General features: G+C 36.6%; 1 protein-coding gene across 6 annotated transcripts; it reads left to right on the plus strand.

Annotated features, from left to right (window-relative positions):
* Positions 1–4,237: 4,237 nt before the first annotated feature.
* On the plus strand, positions 4,238–22,369 carry LOC133782216 (pentatricopeptide repeat-containing protein At5g57250, mitochondrial). Of its 6 annotated transcripts, none has more exons than XM_062221449.1 (6): positions 4,238–7,718; positions 8,144–8,263; positions 8,359–8,413; positions 9,020–9,099; positions 21,393–21,562; positions 21,777–22,369. In XM_062221449.1, exon 1 carries the CDS (start codon positions 4,374–4,376, stop codon positions 7,635–7,637), a length of 3,264 nt encoding a protein of 1,087 aa, XP_062077433.1. In that variant the 5' UTR covers positions 4,238–4,373; the 3' UTR covers positions 7,638–7,718; positions 8,144–8,263; positions 8,359–8,413; positions 9,020–9,099; positions 21,393–21,562; positions 21,777–22,369. The 6 variants fall into 6 exon arrangements, with proteins under 6 accessions (XP_062077433.1, XP_062077432.1, XP_062077431.1 ...); XM_062221448.1 differs by having other exon boundaries at positions 9,049–9,099; positions 21,358–21,562; XM_062221447.1 differs by having other exon boundaries at positions 9,049–9,099.
* Positions 22,370–25,342: the final 2,973 nt, after the last annotated feature.

Genomic DNA, 25,342 nt, shown 5'->3' on the forward strand with positions numbered 1-25,342 from the left:
CGAACTGGGCCTGTATAGTATCTGGTACTGTGGGAGCGACCGGCGCTGGGGGGGGGGGAAATATTTGTCGTGTCTTTCCCTTCTATCATTGAGGATGTCCTTCAAATCTTCCTCCCTACGCCTTTGCTCGCTCGCGCCCAGTCGATCAAAGACGTTGGGCTGTTTACGTTGCCCCCCAACATTTTGGCTTATCGGTCGGTTCTCCCTTGGTAAAGGGTTTTTCTCTTCACCCCTCTCTTCTTTCCACTGACCAGCATTCCTCCTACCAGAATCCGCCTCATTATAATCATGGCCATCTCTAAATTGTGACCGATGACGGTGCGACCTGCTGTTTTCATTATTTCCCTCTCTCCTTGCTGGAATGTCCCGATAGGTAGGTGGAGGCCTGCGTTGGTCAGTAGGTCCCCGGGAATTATTATGTCGTGGGGGACCCCTAACCGCAGAGCCTGATTCCACTTGCCTTCTACTCGCAGAAAGATGCTGTCCTCTGCTCGGAGGGTTTTATTCCTCAGTCGTCTGGCCTCTAGGGCTTCTAGGACGCTGCCCGACCCTATTTTGCCTATGCTGCTAAGGATTATCATGACCAGCACAAGAGGGTGGCTGCTGCTCAGGATCCTGGAACGACCTCTCCTGTTGAGCAGCAGGGGGTTGCTCCGGCCTCAGAGGGTTTGCCGGTTATGGCAGATTGTGGTGATATTGGGGATGATCTGATTGTGGATTTTGTTGTGGGTGAGTACTAGGTGGTTGATCTGGTTGGGAGGCAGGTGTAGGCTGTCCTCGGGCCAACTGAATGGCTGCCTCCAGGGCGGCAGTGGCATCCCTCTGCCGGTGGTCCATGTTAGATTGCCCTTCATTCAGCTCTTGGCGCTGCCTATCAATCTCCCTTTGCTGCAACACCATTGTTTCAGCTACATTCTCTTGATTAGCCCTCAAATTGGCTAATTCTCCTTGCAGCACAATCAAAGTCGTTCTCAAAATTTCAACATCCATCTCCTTCTCTTCCAATTCCACTTGTGGCTCATCCTCAGCTACATTCTGTGGAGGAGATTGGGTTGGCACATTCCCAGAGGTTTGCCCAGTTTTCCTAGTTGTTTTAGCCATTTTTCTTCCTAGAGGTCTTGAGTTCAACTCTCAATAAAAGCACCAAAATGTTGACCCTGGGACTAGTCAATGACATGGAGTCAAGTAAAATGATAGAAATGAGATGAATTCCAGCCAAAAAGATAAATGACACAAAGATTTATAGTGGTTCGGTCCCAGGTGTTGGTAATGACCTACGTCCACTTAGTGTTCTTATTAATGTATGAAAACTTATGATTAGTAAACTAGGGTTTGCTGAGTTTCACAAGTTCAACAAAAAGATACAAGATATTGCGTAAAAACAATAATCCTCTCTCCTCAGAACCCAAAGATCCCTCAAATGAACCATTTTAGTCTTATTTATAGGCTCAAGGATCTCCTTATGGGCCGGTAGACTTTGATTACATTTAATACAATCGTATCTCAAATAATAATGGAAATTACAATTATCACATAAATGCGAGATTACATATCTATAGAAAATATCCGATATACTGCGACCAGCTTGGTCGCCCATAAAATATGGCTTCTGCCGAGTGAATTCTATTCTAGTCGATGGTCGACCAGAACGTACCCACTTAAATAGTCACGCACATCCCACGTGCATACTAATTTTTCCACGTCATCAGGTGAATCTTTTTAGGGTAAACATAGTCTATAAATAGGGATCTCTCACAATCATTATTTTAACAAGTTGAATGCACACTTTACATACAAAATCCTTGTCAAATTGTAATCTCTCTTAGACTTAAGAGACTGAGTTGAACCTGGTTCTTCTTGATCATGGGTCTGCGACCTTCTTATGTTAATATAAGTGCAAGTGGATGTAGGTCATTACCAATTCTTGGGCCCGAACCACTATAAATTTCTTATGTCGTTTATTTGATTTCAGTTCATTAAATTCTTTTATGTCGTTTATATTGACTCAGTGTCGTTGACCAAAATGTTGGTCAACAATTCTCTTTCATTCTCAGTGTTTATTTTACAAGTGCTTATGGTTGGTTATAGTTATCTCATTTTATTATTCTTATATTTTGGGGATGTAATAAGCCATTTGTACTTTTTATGACTTATACATTACAATTATATTCTTCTGGCATCTTTAGTCGTGGCATTCAAGGGTTCTAAGAGCCCCTACAACTTGTCATTCTACTGAATGTTGGTTGTCCCCATTAATGGATCACAATAAACTAAACGTTGATGCATCAGTGGATGCATGTTCCAATACTATAGGTATTGGAGCGATAATACATAATTTAATTGGAGGAGTCCTTGCTTGTCTTTCCAAATCTCTCATAGGTAGTATTGTTTTTTTAGTGTTGCAGTATCCAACCTAAAAGGATGTCAATCCCTTTAGGTTGCTTATTTTTGTTTATTATAGAATGGAGGTTTGTTTTAATTTTTTTTTTAATGTAGTGTTTTGTTTTGTAGCACTGGATTGGACCCCTATGCTTGGTCTTTCTTTGAGTTTTGTTGAATCAGAATGTTTAGTAGATGTGACTGCTTTTTTCAAATGATAATCTTCTTGCAATGACTTAGATTCTTTGTTACAGGATATTGTAAGTTTGTTGTCCAATTTTCCAGGAGTGTCTTTGATCTATGTACGTTGTACGTCCAATGAGGTTGCTCATGGATTGACAGTGCACAGGGCCGACCCTAAGTTGTAAGAGACCCTATACAAAATATGTTATTTTAAAAAAAATTATATATAAAGTGACAATTTTTAAAATTTTGGAGCTTTTATATGTATAAAATTGGTATTTTTCTAAATTTTGGGGCCTCATTATGTGGAGGCCCTAGGCATAGGCAGCCTGTGTCCAGGGCCGAGTCTGACAGGGTATGCTTTTAGAGTAGACGACGAGTTTATATGATTAGAAGATTTCTCCTTTTTTCTTCAAGTTGTTTAGTTTTATAGACTGTACGACATTATAAATTTTTTCAATTAATAAGTTTTATTGTGACAAAAAAATCGTGTTTCATTTTGTTTGGTTAACGATTTTTTTAATTTTTTTATTACATCATTCCTGTCGTTAGATGGGTTAAGTGGTATTAGTGTGAAGAAAATGGTGATTCAACATTAAGGTGATAGCTAGATAAGTAGCTGGTACATGTGGAGCTGCTGGATTGGTAGAAAATCATTGTGGAGGTGTTTAAATCATTAGATCTCATGTGTAATATGATTGGTTGAGTTGTTGGCAACCAGTACGGGAAAAGTTGAGAAAAAGACAAGTTTGTCATTGATTTGATTCTTTTTTATATATAACCTAGATTGTGGGAGTGACGGGTGTAACGTCCAAAAATAGACAGAGAAATAGATGAGTGGTAATGGTTAGTGAGCAGAGAAAAGAAAAGCAAAACCCCTTTGTAATATCAGACTGAAGAGTGTAATCTATGTATTAGTCTTTGCTGAGTTTCTTGTAACTCTGCGGTCATTGTTGCTCTCTTGTAATCTATAACTTGTATATGATAGTGGATTGAGCATGGCTAGACCAGCAAGCTGAATGTAGGAGGTTTATTGTCTCTGAACCAGAATAAACTCCTCTGAGTTCTTTTATTTTCCAGCTTTATAGTTCATGTTTTGTTTACAAACTTGCTGCCTGCATTTTTGGTTTTCGTTTAGCTGGTTTATTTGGACTTCTTTGATATATACAGTCTTTGTTTATGCATAACAATTACTTTGACACTTTTGGGTAAAATGCTCAAATATAATTATTTTGGGACAGAAGTGAAAAGGGCAGCAGGATAATGTCCTAAATATAACTAAAAAAAGACTATTATATTTGTATCCAAAAATATTTATAGGTACTCCATTAATTAAATAAAAGTAATTTTTAAAATTATTTTTAACACTTTTTCTCAATAATTTTTTTTTGACATTTTTTAATTTTTTTTTTGTCAATTTTAATAATTTTATTTTATCTTGTTTTCATAATTTCTTTTAAATATAATGTATAATCTTTTAGAAAAAAACTTGTATTCTAACAAGTTTTTACATATTTTTTTTGTTTTAATTTTTATTTTATTTAAATATTTAAAAAATATATTATTTATATGTATTTTTTAAAATATGAAAAAAAATATGAATATAAGTTGAAAAAAAATGATATATTAATTTTTAATAAAAATGATGTCTTAAATTTTAATGAAAAAAAAAGTTTGTAAAGAGTATACAAGCTCAAATTACTCAAAAGCTCTCCCTCTCCCCATCTGTCCCGGGCAGTCTCCCTCCGCTAACTTCATGGTCCTTCATCCTTCTCTTCTGAAACACCAAAAGCTGTTAGCCTTCGTACCCAATGTTAACCTTTCTTCGCTACAAACTCCACCACTCTTCTTTTTCTTCTTCTTCTTCTTCTTCTTCTTCTTCTTCTTGTATTAGTTCCTCAAAAGTCCCACCTCTTCAGACTTTACTCAAAAAAGGGTTCACTCCCACTCTCAAATCCATTAATCAATTTCTCATCTTCCTATCCCAAGCTCGTAAACTCAACTTAATCATCCACTTTTGCTCTCAATTGAGCTCGAACCAAATTAAGGGAAACTCCCAAACAAGTTCAATATTTACATGGGCTCTTCTAAAATTGCGGAGGTTTGAAGAAGCAGAACAATTCATGAGGACCCAAATGATAGAAAGTTTGAATTCTTCGACAAATCGCATGTGGGACTCTCTCATTCGCGGCCTATGCATTGATCACGAGGACCCAGAAAGAGCATTGTTGGTATTACGGGATTGCTTGAAAAGCAGAGGTATTTTGCCTTCTTCTTTCACCTTTTGTTCATTGATTTACCGATTTAGCTCTCTTGGTGATATGAGTAAGGCGATTGAGGTTTTGGAGTTTATGACAGTTGTGAAATACCCTTTTGACAATTTTGTTTGTAGTTCGGTTATGGCTGGTTTTTGTAGAATAGGGAAACCGGAATTTGCAGTGAGATTTTTTGAGAATGTTACAAGTTCTGGAGCTTTGCAGCCTAATGTAGTGATGTATACTGCTCTAGTAGAGGCTCTTTGTAAGATGGGTAAAGTTAATGAGGTTTGTGATTTAGTATATCGATTGGAGAAGGAAGGTGTGGAGTTCGATGCTGTTTTTTATAGTAGTTGGATTTGTGGGTTTATTTCAGAAGGGGTTTTATTGGAGGTGTTTCAGAAGAGCAAGCAAATGGTGGAAAAAGGAATAATTCCTGATACCGTTAGTTACACTGTACTAATAGATGGGTTTTCAAAACTAGGAGATGTGGAGAAGGCAATTGGATTTCTTGAGAAGATGAGGAGTGGTGGACTGCAACCCAATTTGATTACGTTTACTGCCATTATGTTGGGATTTTGTATGAAAGGGAAATTAGAGGAGGCATTTGATGTTTTAAAAATTGTCAATGATTTGGGGATTAAAGCTGATGAATTCATGTATGCAACTTTAATTAATGGTACTTGCAAAAAAGGAGATTTCGATCGTGTTTTCCATCTACTAAATGAGATGGAGAAGAGAGGGATCAGTCCAAGCATTATCACTTACAACACCTTGATTAATGGATTGTGCAAGTTTGGGAGGACAGCTGAGGCGGATGATGTTTCCAAGAGCATATCGGGAGATTCAATAACTTACACTACACTATTACATGCGTACATGATTGAAGAAAATTTCAGTGGGATATTGGAAACAAAGAAGAGATTTGAAGAAGAAGGTGTCTGTATGGATGTTGTTATGTGCAATGTACTTATCAAAGCTCTGTTTATGGTGGGAGCATTTGATGATGCTTATATGGTTTACAAGGGAATGCAAGAAAAGGATTTGTTTGCTGATTCTGTTACATATTGTACCTTGATTCAGGGATATTGTAAAGTCGGAAGAATTGATGAGGCAGTAGAAATATTTTATGAGTTTAGGAGCACAGGAATTTCTTCAGTTGCCTGCTATAATTGTCTTATCAGTGAACTCTGTAATAGGGGTATAGTGGATATGGCAACTGAGGTGTTTATTGAACTCAATGAGAAAAGTCTGGCATTGGATGTAGGTATCTGTACAATGTTAATCAAAGAAATCATAGAAGGGAATAGAGCAGAAAAGATTTCAAATTTACTTTACAGGATGGAGAACATGGGTTCGGATATGTATGATATTTTATGCGATACTGTGATCAGTTTCCTGAGCAAGAGATGTTATCCTGAGGCTGCACTTGAAGTGTTCACAATAATGAAGAGGAAAGGATTAACTTTAACACGCAAGTCTTACTATTTACTTATAAAAGGTCTACTTGCAGTTGGAAATAAGGAGATAAGTTTAACTCTTTTAAATAGCTTTTTGAAAGAATATGGTGTTGGCGAACCTCGGTTAAACAATGTTTTAGCACATTATCTATGTCTGAAAGATGTTGATATTGCCCTTTCATTTTTAGAAAAAACAAAAGATAATTCTGCAACTATCACTTTGCCACATATTCTTTTCAAGGAACTTATAAAAGATGGAAGAGTTTTAGATTTGTATCAACTTATTATGGAGGCCGAGAACAATCTACCTGCAGTGGATATCTTTGATTATACTTACGTTCTTGACAACCTCTGCAGGGAAGGACATATCAGTGAGGCACTTGATCTGTTTGGTTTTGCTAAGCGAAAGGGGATTAATCTAAACATTGTATCTTACAATTCAGTTATTGGTGCACTATGTTGCCAAGGTTGCCTTGTTGAAGCATTTCGGCTGTTTGACTCGTTAGAGAGGATTGATTTATTTCCATCTGAAGTCACATACGCTATTCTAATTGGTGCTTTATGTAGAGAGGGATTTCTACAAGATGCCATGCAATTGTTCAAGAGGATGGTTCTCATGGGCTTTGAACCTAACATTCGTGTGTATAACTCAGTTATTCATGGTTATTGCAAAACCGGTCAAATAGAGGAAGCCCTAAAGCTGCTTGATGATTTTGAGACCAAAGGCCTTAAGCCTAATGGATTTACGGTCAGTGCACTGATCCATGGGTATTGCCATAATGGTGATATGGAAGGTGCTCTTGAATACCTTTCTGAGTTCAAGAAGAAAGGTGTATTACCTGATTTCTTGGGTTTTGTGTATTTAATAAGAGGTCTATGTGCCAAAGGAAGGATGGAGGAAACCAGGAGTATCATTAGAGAAATGCTTCAAACCCAGTCTGTAATCGAGCTGATAAACAAAGTTGACACTGAGGAAGAAACAGAGTCTGTAGAAAGTATGCTCATCTACTTATGTGAGCAAGGAAGTATAGAAGAAGCACTTACTTTGCTTAATGAAGTTGTGACCATACTTTTTCCACCTCAGATGTGTAGTTCATATTTCAGCGAATCACCTATACAACAACCCCATTATGAAAGGGATGGTTCTGCCCTGTCAGAGTCTAAAACCGTTCCTGAAAGAAATGATTTGCTCTTTGGATCATTTAGTACAAAGGGAAAGAGAAGAGTAAAAGATCATGACAAATTAGGAAGATCTCAGTTTCATGATTTTGACTATTACTACTCAAAAATTGCTTCTCTTTGTACAAAAGGGGAGCTGCAGAAAGCTAGTAATTTAGCAAAGGAAATACTTGCAAAGTGAGATTCAGACTAATGGTAGAACTGAGTTTTTGGCTAGTTTAGTCAATGGTGGAGCTCCTTTCCCTGTGACTACCTCTTCAAGGTATTTAACACTAATTTATGGCAACTGATTATTTGTTACTCCTTCCCTGCATAAATATATTAATATATATGTATATATTTATTTATATTAAACAACAGGGTTTAAGAGTTCGAGTGACGACAAAAATGTGTAAACTAATAGCTGAATGATAGTAATTCGGTTAGGATCGTAGTAATTAAGTGTTTACAACTGGTTACAGAAACAGAAAAATCATTAATGAGTTATTGAAGAAATTTTTGCTTTATTTTGTTTTGGTAAGGGTGGATAATGTAATGTTATTAAATTAGCCATATGGTAATGATTCCACAAATAGTAGTATTAAAGAAAATATGGACCTATTTTCTTGTTTAAGGTCACGCAATCATGATAGAATCATAAATGCAGACATATTGTTTTAATAGCTGAAAATTTTCTTCTATTTTTAGAACAGAATGAAAACTTAGTGGTGATGAAGCAGCTTTTTTAATTAAGCTGACAGCAGTGGGAAGTATATGCTGTTAGGTTTGTTCCAGTAGAATGCAGCAAAGATAATTGAAGCTGAAGAGGTTCGACATATTGCTCCTTCTCATCTCTAATTTAGTTCTCAAAAAAAGTTCTCAATTTGATTATGCTGGTCAACTAACACCAAGTTGCTACCCAGGTGAGGTTTTACCTGACACATTTTGGCCAGAACACAGCAACCTTTTGTTCCTCAGGTACATTTTGAGCTATTAAATCTGAATTTGTTTGTAGTTCTGGTGCTTTTAACTCTGACAAGAATATCTTTTCTCTGACAATACATTATGTCTCAGAGAATTGCTCTACCTGCTTGCTAATTGTTGCCGTTGGCTTCTGCATTTTGAAAAATGTTTTAAATATCTGATCTTTTTCATTATTTTTAGTTATCAGTGTTAATGACACAGTAACCGAGAAGGAAATTATGTTTTGCTTTTCTGGACCTGGTAGGATTTAAATTTCATATCATGGTGTTATGACAGCCTATAAGATTACACTTGGCCAGAGTGTAATAATAGTTAAGTTATGAATTAGAGCGTATGCATGATAAATAAGAACATAACTAATTTTTTTTGTGTAAGAAATTTATCATAGTTTTCTACATGAATGCCTTATACTAAATTGGTTAGTTATAACTATTCTTGTGCGCAGAAATATTTCGAGATTAGCAGTTTTCACCTTCCAAACATTATGACCTTAGCTGATTAAATTTTCTCTATGATGAAGCATAAGATTTCCCCTGTCAAAATATTTTGCTTGTTCTTAGATAGTAACTATATTTTATATTGGTTCCCTGTGTTACTCAGTATCAGAGTGATTTGGAGATATGTTTCAGGTTTCGACTATAGCTGTTTTGGTTGAGAAATATACCTGTAAGCTCTCTCAGGTACATCACCATCTCTTGTTGAATCCTTTTTTTTTTACTAAAGAAACTGAACTTGTATTCATGGGTAAATATTACGTTTGAATGAAATTAGAATACGTATATAATTCATGTTAGTAAAATGCTACAAGACTAAATAAATTATAATAAAATTCACAATTTGGTTGTGTCATTATTTTTAAATAATTCAATCCATACAGCAAACCCGACCTTTTCCCACCCGACCCGATCCGAACTCGACAAAATTCAATAGTAATTTGGACGGGTTCGATAATAATTTCTTCCACCTGAAACCTGACAAACCCGAACTCAACCAACTCGCCCGATGTGCAGCCCTACTGATAAGTGTTTTGAATTGGGTCGGATCAGACTAGTCCCAGATGAGTTGGAGCGGGTATACGATGAGTTGGAGCGGGTCGTATACCCGACCCAGTTTAATTTTTTTTTTTAGAAAAAAATTGAAAAATTTATGTATGTATATATGTAATGTTTTTAACCTTATAAATTATACCAATTTATAAATTTGAATTTCATTTTAAATTATCAAATTACATTTAAAGTTATTTTTCATTTGTTATGTTATTTATATTTTTATTAGTAATTTTTCTTTTGCATTTTTTTGTGCGGAATGCTGGAGAGAATTGGATTGAATCATATCATTATATCATCATTTATATCAAGATTTCACCAAATATAATGAGAGCTTTCCAAGAGAAGTATAAATTTTCAAAAAATTTCATATTAATAATAATAAAGTATTTTGATTACATTAAATCAATTATAAAACTATCATATATACGACGTAGTGCTTCGCTTCTAGTTCTTTGGAATAATCATTTGACATCTCCCTTCTTCATTAATTTGATACCCAATCTTCAAGATGAACTATGTATTGCTTCTAAAAAAAGATATATATATATATATTAATATAAGTTAATAATTTATTTGATAAATTTTAAAAACTTAAATAATTGCCATAGTTAGTTCTACATCATTACCTTCATTATTCATGGTGAATGATGAATAGTGGAGTCATTGTTGTAAAAAAATTAATATGAAATAATACAACAAAATATGAAAAAAATATTATATATATATATAAAAGATAAGTATATTTACCTTATTTGTCATTTATCAACCAATTTTGAGTGCATATCAATATGTAGAAGGATAAAGTCTTGCTCAGTATAAACCCACAAGTGACAACCAATGCTGAATGTAGACTCCGAAGCAATAATATTAACTGGCACAACAAATATATCTTTGACAATTATATTCAACACGAGACTTTTAAGTCTTGTTACCTTCCAATTTCTCTTCCAAATAGATCATGTGTCAAAATTAGATAGATTATCCTGTGTTGAAGAAGATGCTGATACATTATCCATTTGCTGACTTCTTTATCTCTGATCAAGAAACTTTGATTTGTACTCATCCAGTAATTCATAACAAAATTTGCGGACCTTCTCAATTTTAATCTTATATTGATCATTTCCATAAATTTTAGGAAAAAATATATTCGATCAGCATAAACTTGTACCTTGGGTCCAAAATAACTGCAACAGTCATAAGCCCATGAATCTCTTTCTAATACTTTTGAAACTTATACATCATTTGAGTTGTCATATCCTTTACAAATGACTCATATGATGTCACACAAATTTTGAGCTTTAATCCAATCATCTTCTGATGGCATACTTTTATACCTTGAATCACATATCATTAATTGTCCGAGCATTGCCTTGTACAATGAAGCTGTGTTGAGCATCAAGTATGTTGAATTCTACCTTGCCATACAATCAAGTGACAACTTTTTAGCACATGTTACTTCAAAATAATGGTAGTGTCCTCAAATTTTTCATACCTCTTTGGTGTGCCTGACCAATAAGCAATACTGTCTCGAATCTTGTCTATACTATCACCAATAACGGACAAACTATCCCTAACAATTAGATTCAAAATATGCGTACAACAATGCATGTGAAGTAACTTTCCTTTTATAAGGAAACAACTAGAAATAATTTTGGTCCTTCAAAAGGGGATTCATTGCATTGTTAGTAGTACAATTTTCTACAATCACTGTATTGATCTTGTGTTCAATATTCCATTAAGAGAAATAGGAACTTAGTGTATCAGTAAGTGCTGAAGCATCACGTGGGCATGATATATACTTAAAACTCATAATGTGACTATGCAACTTCCAAGAGTCATCTATAAAATGGGTTGTCACAGTCATATATCCCATATTTTGATGATTGGCTGTCCACATATCAGTGGTTATGACTATTCTATTTTTATTTTTTTTTCCAAAATTTGTCTACGTATATCTTTCTCAACCTTATATATTTTCAAAATGTCACACTTAATTGTATTCCTTGATACCATTTCAAACATAGGACAAAGAGTACTCGAATGGTCTATAAATTCACTATGCTCAACCATCGTTAAATGGTACTCATGCAGAATAATTATTTGAGCAACTTTTTTCTACCTAGTTCAGGATCAAAATTGTAGGTGATTGAGGGGCTTGCATTAGGATTCATGGCAAGTTGTTCATTTCATACTAGAAATCTTTCAATGTGAACAAGTAAATGTTTAGTCCCCTTATTACTCTCTCTCACTAATTTCTTCCCACAGTAATTACAAACTGCTTTCATTTGACCATCAATTTTTTCCAATGTAAAATGATTTCATGAAGGAGATGTTTCTTTCTTTTTGTACCTATATCCTTATTTGCATCTCTTGTATTACCAAAAGATTGTGCCTCTTGTGTATTTGTTGAAGGGACATATTCAACATCATCGACAAAATTAGTTTAAGTAACATCTTGGGTAAACATGTATATAGTTTGATCTAACCTATATTACATCCACATAATAAACCATATCAAAATAATGATGCATGCAAAAGTTTTAAAAAACGATAACTAGATCTATAGAAAATCGGACAACATTTCTCCTATTATATTAACCTAATGATCTATCAATATCAATGAAAACAATCAAACAACACACAAGTTCTCATCCTTACGTCACCATAACACACATTTTCAGAACCTACTTCACTAAGACACACAAGTTCTCAACCTTCCATTATCACCGCATCACACAAATTTCTCAGAACCTACTCCACTACGAATGAATGTATAAGATATTCAAACTCTTCTAAATTCTATAAAAAATCAACATTAAAAAATTAAAACTATAGAAATCATTCCTCCAATACAATTTCTTCAACGAAAAGTATAATTTTAGTTAACTATGAAACCAAACCTACAAATAAAGTGAACACACTAGACTATTAGAGTGAAAACAGAATTTGTATGCACTTAAGAATAAAACAAAGGGTTTATAATTTATGAACCTAAAAACAATGACTTGTTTTTCTTATTCTTTTTCATATCGGAGCCTTCAGTCCATAATTATGGAAAGCTAGAATAAAAAAAAAGAGTTATTAGCTTGCACGGAGGGGCCATGGTTGGAGGAGGTTTGGAGTGCACCATAACCCCACTGGTTATGGGAAGAAAAATATCCATTTCCCCACTGGATTTGGACGTAAAAATGGTTCAGCTATTGATTGCCCTAATAACAACAATCATTATTGAAGTTTCAGAATTGAACATAAGGTGTTCATGTTGACTTTCTCTGTTGATGGAAGGTCGGTTAGGGTTTGTGAGAGGACTAGGCTATCTGGGTACGAGATAGTCATCTCGTTGCATGTTGCAGCATGGTTGTTAGAGGAAGTGGATGGGTTAATTTAGTCCAAAGAAAGTCAAAGGGCGAGTTTCAGAAGGGCCTTTTAGGAACAAATCCCTGAGTGATCTTGGAATGTTACCATAATGTTAGAGGTGTATTTTTTAAGATATCAGTTTTTAGTAATGGAGTTTCTAAATCGATTATTGTACCAGAGGAAGGGAAGGCCTCGGGATGGAGGGATTTGTCGGATTGCCTACATTGTTTAGTCAGTAAGAAGAGTAAAAAGACATTTTCACAGCCTACTGTTTGGGAGGTTGGAAAAGGGACATCCTGGGCCTCGATAGTTAAAGGGATTTTAGGGAGAGGGAACTCAGGGGTTGGGGGGAGTCGTCCCATTGCTATCCCATCAGGGAAAAATATCTTTGACTGGGAACTTGTTGTTCTGGTGGTTAGAAATGATGGTCATGTCTCTTAGGAAGCAATTCAGATTGGGATTCAACGTGAGTTGGGGAAAGAATTGCAGTTCTCACAATTATTGGATGACAGGGTGATTATTTGGTGTGCAAATGACGATGAGAAGAAGGATTTGGTTTTTAGAGGTACAATGGTCATTCTGTCTTTTCATCGGTTTCTTTTGTGTCGTGGAGTTGGGGAAGTCAATCTCAGAATCGAAAAATTTCTTGTAACCATAATTGGATTGGTATTGAAGGAATCTCTTTGAACATTTGGAATTTTCATGTGTTTAAGGTTCTAGGGTCCTTGAGTGGAGGATTGTTGGCAGTTCACAAGGATACCTCTAAGATGAAATTTTTGAGATATGCACAGCTTCGTGTAGCTGAGAATGAGTCAGGGTTCATCCCTGAATTTTTGACTTTTCCATTTGAAGGGAATTTTATTTCGCTTCGCTGCTTTAAGAGATCAAAATTGTCAGGAGAAAGGTCTCCATGGCAAAGAGGAATGTCTGGATTTAGAATTTTTTTTTTTATTTCTTTCCATGTATAGATATTTTATTATTTATTGTCCTAATTTTTAGGATATTTTGTTCACAACATAATTTGAGGTTAGAGATTTTCTTTCTTTTGGCATATATTTACAACTTGTAAACCTTTCTATACGATTAATAAAATAATTCAGAGAAATTCAACATGGTCTCAAAGTTGTGTTAGTCGATTGTCTCCTCTGTTTTTTTTTTCTGTTCTCTCACCAACATGCGATCATCTTCTCCACCTTCGACGTTCATTCGTACTAGCTAGAGCAAGGAATTCCAGTCGCAATGCTGTTGTCGCCCAGTCACGAGTCCAGCCACCTTTCGCACCACTCCAAGACCGTGAAAGATGACTTCCTCTGATGACTCCATACTTGTCAGCTTTGGCACTACAGAAATCCATTCCAAACCTAGTCTTTCAGTCTAGCCGATTACCCTAAATTTTTCTCAGACTCTTGAAAACACTCCTCTCCCAATAACAAGCCACAAACTCAATGGCCAAAATTATCTTCATTGGTCACAATATGTTCTCATGTATATCTCAGGGAGAGGAAAGGATGACTACCTCACTGATGCTATTATATAGCCTAAAGAATCTGACTCCACCTATCCTCAATGGAAATTTGAAAATCATATGGTATTGTCTTGGCTTATTAATTCTATGTTGCCTAAAATAGGTGAAAATTTTCTCTTATATTGTACTGCTCAAGAAATTTGGGAGGCAGTCCATGACACATATTCAAGTTCTGATAATACTTCTGAGCTCTTTGAAACAGAAACAAAACTCTTTGAACTCAAACAAGGAGACTCCATTATCACTCAATATTACAACACTATCGATCACAAGATTTTGCAGCACCTTGATATGTTCGAAGTTTATTCTTGGAAGTGTTTTGTTGATGGTGCTCAATACAAAGCAATAGTTGAGAAAAAAGGGTGTTCAGATTTTTATTATTATTAGGTCTGAATAAAGACATTGATCATGTCAGATGAAGGATTATGAGTCTCAAACCTGTACCTTCCATCCATGAAGTTTTTTCTAAAATCCGAAATAGGAAATTCGCAAAAGACTGATGATGCCTGACACCACAGTACACTGAAGGATTTCCCATGATCACTCACTCATCCTCTTAAGACAACAGACCTTGAAAGGGAAGACCTTTGTGTGAGCACTGTAAATGGCCTGATCATTTTTGTGATACTTGTTGGAAACTCCATGGTAAGCCAGCAGACTGGAAACCTCGACCCTGAACAAATCAAGGTTGAGCTCATATGGCTGCCACTGTTGAAGGCGCATCTAATGAGGTCATCTCTACCTTCAAGGATCAAGTTGATGCACTGTAGAAGCTTCTCGGGCATATGCTCAGCAAAGCCAATCAAATTTACCTTCAGCCGAAGCTAATGCCAGCTTGATGAGTCCACAAGGTACAACCTCTCATGCATTTGTTGCTCACTCCAACACAGGTCCTTATATAGTTGATCCCGGGGCATCTGATCACATGACAGGTGATTTACAAGTCTTCACCACCTTCAAACCGTGTACTCAATCTCATACAGTCAGAATTGTTGATGGACCCCTTTCCAAAGGTTTAGGGATCGAATCTGTAAAACTATCAGATGACCTTCTTCTCCCATCTGTTCTCTTTGTCCCTAAATTTCATTGCAATCTTCTATATATTAGCAAGCACACTAGAGATCTCAAATGTGTGACTAAATTTTATCCTACTGTTTGTGAATTTCAAGTTGGGAGCTCAGGGAAGGTGATTGGTAGTGCTGAATTGCATGATGGTCTCTATCTTCTCAAGGACAATCCTACAAATAAGCAAGTTCGCAAGTTTAGTCGTGTTTCTAATTCTGTTTTTAAGTCTGTTTTTAGTTCTGCTTCCACTCCTAGTGAAAATCTTGTTATGTTATGACATTTCCGCCTTGGACATCCAAACTTTGGTTATCCTTAAAAAACTATTTCCCCATTTATTTATCAATAAAATGTCAAATTTCTTTCATTGTGAAGTGTGTCAACTTACAAAACAATCTCGACATATTTTTTCTAGCATTTCATATAAACCTTCACAACCTTTTTACTATGATACACAGTGACATTTGGGGACCCCCATGGGCTAAAAATATTAATGGGACAAGATGGTTTGTATCCTTCATTGATGATCACACTCGAACAACATGGACTTTTCTCATGAAAGAAAAATCAGAAACGACATGTATTTTTAAAATATTCATTCTATTATTAAAAATCAATTCAAACAATAAATGAAAGTTTTGAAAACTCACAATGGGAAGGGATATTTTAACTCCATTCTTGATCCATACTTGTTGGATAAAGAATCATCCATATTAGTTCATGTGTTGATACTCCACAATAAAATGGAGTCACTGAGAGAAAAAATAGACATCTTCTTGATGTTTCACGAGCTATCATGTTTACAAAAAATGTTCCTAAACTTTTTTTGGGAGAAGCATTACTCACCGCCACCTACCTAATTAATTGTATGCCAAGTCGTGTGTTACATTTCAATACCCCAAGAAATGTGTTGCTAGCCTCATATCCTCATATCTCAACCTTCTCCTCAGAATTACCACTCAAAGTCTTTGGCTGTCTTGCTTTTGTCCATGTCTATGATCATGCAAGATCAAAACTTGATCCAAAGTCTCGCAAATGTATCTTTATTGGCTATTCCAACACTCAGAAGAAATACAACTGTCACTCTCCGTTTACCAAAAAAGTTTACAACTCTGGATATTACATTTTTTGAACATCAATCTTTCTTTCCAAGGGCTGATATTCAAGGGGAGTATTCAAGGGAATATTAGCTCTAGGAAACTCTTCAAGATAATCAAGCTGCTTTTCCACAACCTAATGTCATGACACATGAGCATTCTACTATCCCAAAATCACCTGAGTCCTCTTCAATATCGGATCCTCCTGTGCACAACCAACAAAGTTTGAGTCCGAATAATATAGTCAACCCATCTACCTCTCCTTTCACAAGGAGTCCTTCAGTCAACCATCCATGAGTCAACGCTCCTTTAGAAAATATAAACACTCTTCCAAATTCATCACCTCCTCAAAATCAAGCATAACTTGATGTAGGAAAAAAAGAACTTCGTGTTTATACAAGGAGAAAACCTGAGAATATAGAGGTCAACTTACAAAACCAAGACTGTTCAGACACACATCCAAGCTCTCTTGACCTTGGAAACTCTGAAGGTATGGATTCGATGACTCGTGAGTTAGTTCCTCCTATTGATAGTGATCTTGATTTACCATTGCTCGTCAGAAGGGTGTTAGAACTTGCCCTCATCATCCCATAGAAAAATATGTTGCTTATGGGAAACCAACTCTTATGTACTGAGCTTTTGTCTCTTTTCTTGGTCATGTTCATATTCCTGCTTATATTTATGAGGCCTTGAAAGATCCAAAATGGAAAATTGAAGTTGATGAGGAGATTAATGCACTTGAGAAAAATGGTACATGGGTTCTCACTGAGTTGCTTCACGGAAAACATGCAATTGGGTGTAAGTGGATTTTTACTGTCAAATATAACTCAGATGGGAGTATCAATAGATTCAAAGCTCGGTTGGTTGCCAAGGGGTTCACTCAATCATACGGTGTTGACTATCATGAGACTTTTGCCCCTGTTGATAAACTTAACACAATAAGAGTTCTGTTATCACTTGCTATGAATTGTGACTGACCTTTATATTAGTTGGATGTTAAAAATGTTTTTCTAAACGGAGAATTGGAAGAAGAAGAAGTCTATATGGAGGTTCCACTAGGACTAGAACAATATTCCAAAGGTCGGGTAGTGTGCAAACTTCTCAAGTCCCTTTATGGCTTGAAGCAATCACCTCAGGCATGATTTGATAGGTTTGCAAAGTCAGTTGTAAAGATTGGATACACTCAATGCCAGGCTAATCATACTTTGTAAAGTTTTCTCCAACAAGGAAGCTGGCAATACTCATTGTCTATGTAGATGACATTATCCTCACTTGCATTGACTTAGTTAAAATTTAGAATCTGAAAAGATTTCTTGCCTCAAAATTTGAGATCAAAGATCTAGGACAACTCAAATAATTTCTTGGAATGGAGGTAGCCGGATCCAAAGATGGAATTATTATATCTCAAAGAAAGTATATTCTAGATCTTCTAAAAGAAACATGAATGATTGGGAGCAAGCATCCTGTAACGCCCTACTAATCCAGGACCGTTACACTGTGTTTTAAAATAGTGCTTAACTCGCTAAACGAGTTGTTTGGACTTAAAATGTGTAACCAAATTCTGTGTAGCTCGATATTTTGATTATAGCTCGATATGGGCTTTGATAACTGCTCGATGACAGACTTGTCAAAATGAATTTTAAACCTGACTGTTTTCTTAGCTCGATAGCTGCTTGATATGAGCTCGATGGTTGCTCGATAATAGCCTATTAAATTAAATTTAAGGTTGAATATATATGTTGCTCGATAGCAGCTCAATATAGCTCGATAACAGCTCGATAATACATTTACAATAGTTATATTTCTATAGTTATCACAGAATAATCCTAAACACAAAAAAAACATGTAAAGAACCTGTATATATACAATCATCATAAAAAATGAAGAGCCTATTGTAACGCCCCAAACTCCAGGGACCGTTACAGTGTGCCTTGTAACCAGTGCTAAACTCGCTAATCGAGTCATTTGGCCAAAATCGTGTAACTAAGTGTGATTAGCGGTTTAGGGATTAAATTTTTTGGTTAAGATGTAACGTTTCATTAGAACGTTTGTTGTATACATTGGGATCCCAAAGATATAATTTCAGAGTCTACTACAAGGAAATATTTACAACAGGCCGATCTAAGCGGCAAAACAGGATTTAACCCTAGTTCCTCTTTCAACCTTCGGCCGTGGCAGTCGAGCAGCCGCATATGTACACATCGTCACCTAAGCTCTCCAGCTCTAGGATGGTCCAGCTTTCTTTTGCCTTTACCTGCACCACATAGCACCCGTGAGTCGGAAAGAAAACTTAATATGCTCATGAACAGTAATAACATGTCATTAAATCATAAGGCACACGCCTAGCAAATATAGCCCTATTCCACCAGGCAAATGAATTCACGTAATGTTGAGTATAACACATCAACCAATGACCATAATAGCCATTAAGGGCTTTTAGCCCTAACAGAAGAGTGACAGTGGTATAGTCACTAAGGTGGGTTTTGTTCCCAATAGCCATGTGATGATAGGGTCACCGATGCTTATGGATAAGTGATCCTTTCACTAGCTTAAATAAGATAGGTATCTGGTGAAATAGTCACCAGCATAATCCTATCGAATGGATAAGTGATCATCTCACCAGCTTAAGTAGGATAGGTGCATGATGACTAGTCACCAACATAACCTTCCTCATGACCATAGAGTCATAACCATGGAACTCTGTTCCCTAGCCATGTGACAAACAGTCACTTAGGCTTTAGGCCTTGGCTCTGAGTAACTAGTCCTAGACTAGCCAAGCGCTTATAAGTTATACCCCATATGAGTCATTCAATGTTGATATCGATTAGATCTAATCTTCATTCGGCCCTGCGTTCAGGATGCTTGTGCCGTTTCTGACTCTTAGGTCAGTGTCCCTGACTAGTCAGTGCCATAAACAAGTAAGCAATGCCACCAAACATATATCACATATCCAATATACGAATATAGGGCATTCAACATGCTTAACAAATACTAGCACAATTAGGATCATGCATAAACACAGATGCTCAAGCTCTGAACAATATCATACTCAGTATACATAGCATGTCCTAATCACATGTTTCTCCTGCATTACCTTTAAACATCCAACATGCATCAAGAATAACCATGCATGTCACATATACACAGGATGTAGTTTTCTTACCTCTGGTTCGAGCGAGAATTAGAACAAGAACGACCCTTGAGAACGATCGATCCTTAATCCTTTAGTAGTCACCTAGTCATAACCAAACATAACCTCCGATTAATGAAAATCAACAAAGATAGGGTCTTGATCTAAACCCCACTCTCGGGACCTCGAAACATGCCCACACGGTGAGTAGATTCGATCCCGGGCCTTAAGGATTGTAACCCCGAGCCAAAAACCCTTAAAAACACTCAAAACAGGGTTCTGAAGAAACAGGGTAGCGCTACAGCGCTACCCTCCTAGCGCCCCAGCGCTCTTCTCAGAACCAAAACGCCCTAGCCTCCTCTGCAGGTAGCGCTGTAGCGCCCTATACTGGGCGCTGTAGCGCTACCTTCAGCTAGCAACCGCCCAGAAAATCCTTCCTTCGATTCCACCATTTCTAACCCAAACCAAAAGCTTCCAAACATCAAATTGAATCCCAAATGAACCCAAATACCACCCTCACATGCCCCAAGCATCACAACCACAAGAACCCTAGCCAAAACCCCAATCAATTCCTAACTTTCCAACCCAAAAATCAGCTGGAACTCAACTAAGAAAACAGAGCGAAACCAAGAGTTTTAATGGCTAAAAACTCACCTCAATCTCAGCAACACACCCTCATCAATGGTGGAGCATAACCCTAGCTTATCCCAGCTTGATTCCTCAAAAGAAGCTTGAAAATCCAGAGAGAAATGGAGGAGAAAAACCATCGGGAGGGAAGGAAAGCAACACTCTGCTTTCCTCTTCTTTCTACAGCCTTAATGGCTTATATCAACTCTAAGGGTGAAAAGACCTAAATACCCTTAGGTCTAAAATGAAACCTTAACAGCCACCAAGGGCAAAACTGGTATTTCCCACCTATCTCGTTAATCATAATTAACACCCTCAAATTCCCGCTATTCTTAATATTCTCAAACACCAATAAATTATATCCCATTACCCTTTAATTCCCGATAATGCTCTAATCATTAAAATCACCCTGAGATTCACCCCGAGCCTCGAACTTAATCCCGTTATGACCAGACCGAACACTTGCATTTCATGATCGTCTCATGCCGAAAGGCTCGAACAAATCCACATATAATGTGGTACCAATCAAAACTCACCCACATGCACGAAAATACACAATTACGCCCTCAACGGGCCAAATTACCAAAATGCCCTTATAATTACAAATATACCCATATGCATGCATTCATCATCATATAATAATGTAATTCACATAAACATGCATATGATCACTAAATAACATCATAAATCAATTATGGCGCTCCCAGCCTCCTAATCAAGGTCCTAACCCTTATTAGGAAATTCGGGGTATTACACCTATCATAATCGCTCTTGTAAAATATGTCCCATAAAACAACAAAATATACAAGTATTTGATGGTATGGAAGCAAGTCAAGGTCACACATTCTGATACCACTAGTCTGTCATCCACTTGTTCCTAAACAACTTTATATTTTTATTGCAAATGGTTTCCAATGGAAGGCTGGAAATGAGATGCTCAATATGCTTGATAGCATACACACCACAATCTCCACGGTAAAAAACATCTGAACATTAAATGTCCAGTACTATAAATTTCCTTAGAAACTAATATAGTATAAAGATGATGTTATTTACCTTCTCTTGGACTGAGTGAGCTCATGTCGTTGTAGGCAGCGCCATATGAACTGATGTGGCTTCTTTCCAGATGCAGGAATCTTCAACATCAAGCTATCCTTGAATAGTTTACTTTGCAGCAGTAGAGAAGGAAAGAATATGCACAATGACTTCATAATTTCCTCCATCTGTGTGTCACTAATCACCGAGATGTCTGAATCATATATGGTGAATGTCCAACTAGAAATAGAAGCCTCAATGGTAAACCAATGAGACTGCTGATAACTCTATATCTTAGAGTTATTAATTGAGCTTTTGAACTTAAAAATTTAAGTGAAATAGAGTGTTTGTGCTATTATTGTGTGGTTTTAGTCATTTTGTCTTTTAATTTTGTTGTGTATTTTGTTTTAATTAATGATAAATCTTGTGGAAAATAATGGGATTATGTTATAAAAATGTGGTATCTATTTTGAAGGCAAAACGAAAGGGTGCTTGGAAAGTTTAGTGAAATATGGGCAAGGAAATCATCTTGGAGCTGAAATTCTGGCATATTGCTGTAGCATCAGTCAACTTTGCTGCAACAAAGTCTGTGCAGCCAGCAACATAAAGTTTGCACACTTGGCAAGTGATTAAATGAGGTGGAGAGACTTGAATAGTGAGAGGATGAGGTGGAAATGAGCTGACAAATTCTGGAAAAAAAAGTGGTCCCCACGTGTAGAAGAAAAAGAAAAGGGTTTATACCCATTTTTGAAACCCTAGAGAGAGAACTTTATCTTCTTATATCTTGGAGCAGCCACCATATTAGGGAGAGCTGCCATTGAAGAGAGAAAAACACCCAGAAAATGAAGAAAAAGAAAAATATATATTTTATTTGAGTGTGAGTTTTAGGTTTTGGTATTTTCTTTAGCAATTTTATTTAGAGATTTGAAAAAAATCAAGAGGAAGAAGAAGAGGATTTTGGGGAAAAAGCTTGGAGTCTCGTGACAAACTCCATATGGGTTTTTCTTTTTATCTTTTTCTAATTTAGAATTTTGTATTTTTGCACATCTATTTACGAGTTAATTTCTATATTTTTTTTTTGACAAAAGTTAATTTCTATTTTGCTAGTATTATTTTCTTGATTTGATATTGTGATTTGGTACTTTGTTGCATGAATGTTTTGGTGGATGAGTTTTGTTTATTCAAGTGTGTATATTGTCTAATGCTTACTTTTGTTTGATCACCAATTGTGGGTTGATGAATTAATATTAATTCTGGAACGATTAATGTTAATGGAGACAAACTTGAATGATGCAAGTTCTTAATTTCTTAGATTTGGATTTGCGATTGTGTAGGAATATATTGTCACCTTGCATGACTTAGATGAATTGTACCAGCATTGATGTTCTTGAAATTAATTGGGTATAGGAATATGTTAATTAATTAAAAAACCAAACCATAAATACTTTGGAAAAATGATTATGATATTTAAATTCCTAGTCAACTCTGCCCAGTTGCTATAACATTCCTCTGCAGCATTGTTACCATAATTGCATTTTTAGGACAATTTAATAATTCTAGCTTGTTTCTTTTCTTAGTTTTTGTTTGTTAGTTTTGTTTACTTTTCATTAATTTAGTTTAATCTCATTGTTTTATTTTCATTGAAACCAATTTGTGAGTAATTAGTTTTGAGAATTAATTTCCAATTTCCAATCCCTGTGGAGACGATACTTAACTTATCATTTTATTACTTGTTTGACGACTGTGTACACTTGCACACACTATTAATTTCGCAACAAGTTTTTGGCACCGTTGCCGGGGATTGAATTTAGTGAAATTTTTGTTTGTTAAAATCAATTGCTTGTCAATTTGGTTTCTTATTTTTCATTTGTTTATTTTTATATTTCCTAGTTCCATTTTACACCTTGTTTGTTTGGTTCTTTTGCGAGGAACTTGAGATGTCTCATAGGCAAGTCCTCATTAACTTTGTTCAACATGACCTGGAGCCTTTACATAGAGCATGGTGGAGATACAAAAATTTGTTCATGAGGTTCCCTTACCATGGTTTCTCTAGAGAGTGTTTACTTGAAGTATTTCTCAATGGGTTGCATGCCACCACAAGAGAATGGGTAGAAAGAGGAGATGGTACCACCAATTTCTACCAATTATCCATTGATGAAGCCTATTGGATGTTGGAAGATATGGTGGAATACGATGAGTGGTATTGTTTGCATTCTCCAATAACCAACCAAGTTTTGGAGAACAATTTTAGCCATATGGAGCCTACTTTTGAAGATTGCACTCAAGAACCATGGGAGGAAACATTGGAGGATTTTCAAGATTTTATCATAGAAGAGGAACCTCACCAAGTTGATCAATCAAGTTTGTTTGAGGCATTGATGATGGAGTTTATGGTTAAAAGTGATGCCTTAATTCAAAGCCAAGATGCATCCTTGAAGAAGTTGGAGAATCAAATTGGGTTATTGGCCAAAGAGTTGCTTAGTGATATGGAAAATGCAAGGGGAAAAGAGAAAAGTGAGGAGGTCATTTTGAGAGGTGGTGAAGAGTTAGAGAAGCTTGGGGAAAATTTGGAGCGGCACAAGGAGCCCACTTCAATCCAAAGTAGCAAAGAAAAAGGAGAGAAAATAGTGAAGTCAAGCTTGTCAAGTTCTATCTCTCCCCAAGACGTTGAGAAAATGTTTGAGCAAAACAATGCTGAAAAATTAGATGTCCACCCACCACTACCCCTTATGCAACACTTTCAAGAGCAACAAGTCATTGATTCTCAACTTTGGAAGCCACTAGTCATGGAAGCATACACATATGAAGATCCTTTTTGGCCACCACCTCCTCTGCCATCAATAGCATCGTATCTCGGTATCCACCATACTCAATCATCAAAAGCAAGTCGAGTTGAGCACACGAGTCTGTCAATTTCACATCTCGCCAAGCTTGAGGGCATTCATAATGAAGAACCATATGTGAGGGCATATGCCACTCTCTATGGGCGAAAGCCGCTCTTTGATGAGCACTTTTCCATAAAGTCAAGCCGACGAATTTAAATCAAGAACTTCTTGGAAAATGGACTCAAAAAGGGGCTGTGAAGTTTGGGTGATGTTGTAGCAATTTTTGAGGAGAAATAGAAGTTATATTCTGAGGCATTTTTGTTGTAGCAAAGTTCATATGATGTTACAACATTAGTTTTGGGCTTGCTCTCTGACTTGGTTTTGCTGCAGCAAAGTTCTATGATATTGCAACATCAATTCTGGGCTTGCTCTCTGACTTGCTGTTGCTGCAACAAAGTTCTATGATGTTACAACATCAATTCTGGGCTTGCTCTCTGACTTGCTGTTGCTGCAGCAAAGTTCTGTGATGTTACAACAAAGTTGTTAAAACACAAGAAAAGTAAAATTTGGGCCAAAATCACATGCCCAAAGCCCTAGTTTATTTTTGAAACCTTAATTTCATCATCTTCCCCTTCCCCTTCTCTCTATAATCAACCCAGCCGCATCCCATAGCCGCAGCCACCTCCCTACCATCTCACAAACCCGCGAGCCCACGCCACCACCACCCAACCTCGTCGCCACCTGAATCCACGACCCCACTCGAATCCACCTCCCAGCCATCTCCGCCTCCCACGAGCCTGACACCCAATGCCGCCCCCGAAGCCACGCCCAGGCCTGAGAGTACCCATCAACACCAAAATCATCCGAGAGCAACCCAGAAATCATTGAGCCTCTATTTTCACCCCTACCCATTCACCATGAACTGAGCTACGAACCTAACCCCAGCGCCTCAATCTCCTCATCACTGACCTTTTCCCACTTAACTCGACCCCTGAAACTCATCTCATGCCTTACTTTTTGTAGCAGTTTGGGTTTGCCTCACTTGAGACCTTTGGGATTTAGAACTTTTACCTATTGATTGGCCATTGCAGATTTGGCTGCCTCTTTGTGATTCACAAAGCTATTTTGGGTAGTGCATTGAAAGAATTTCATGGAATCCTCCAACAAATTTTCCAAATTTTTGTGCAGCTGCCACCATCTTTTTGAATGAGCATTT

This window comes from Humulus lupulus, chromosome 6, assembly GCF_963169125.1.
Source record: "Humulus lupulus chromosome 6, drHumLupu1.1, whole genome shotgun sequence".
Lineage (NCBI taxonomy): Eukaryota > Viridiplantae > Streptophyta > Magnoliopsida > Rosales > Cannabaceae > Humulus > Humulus lupulus.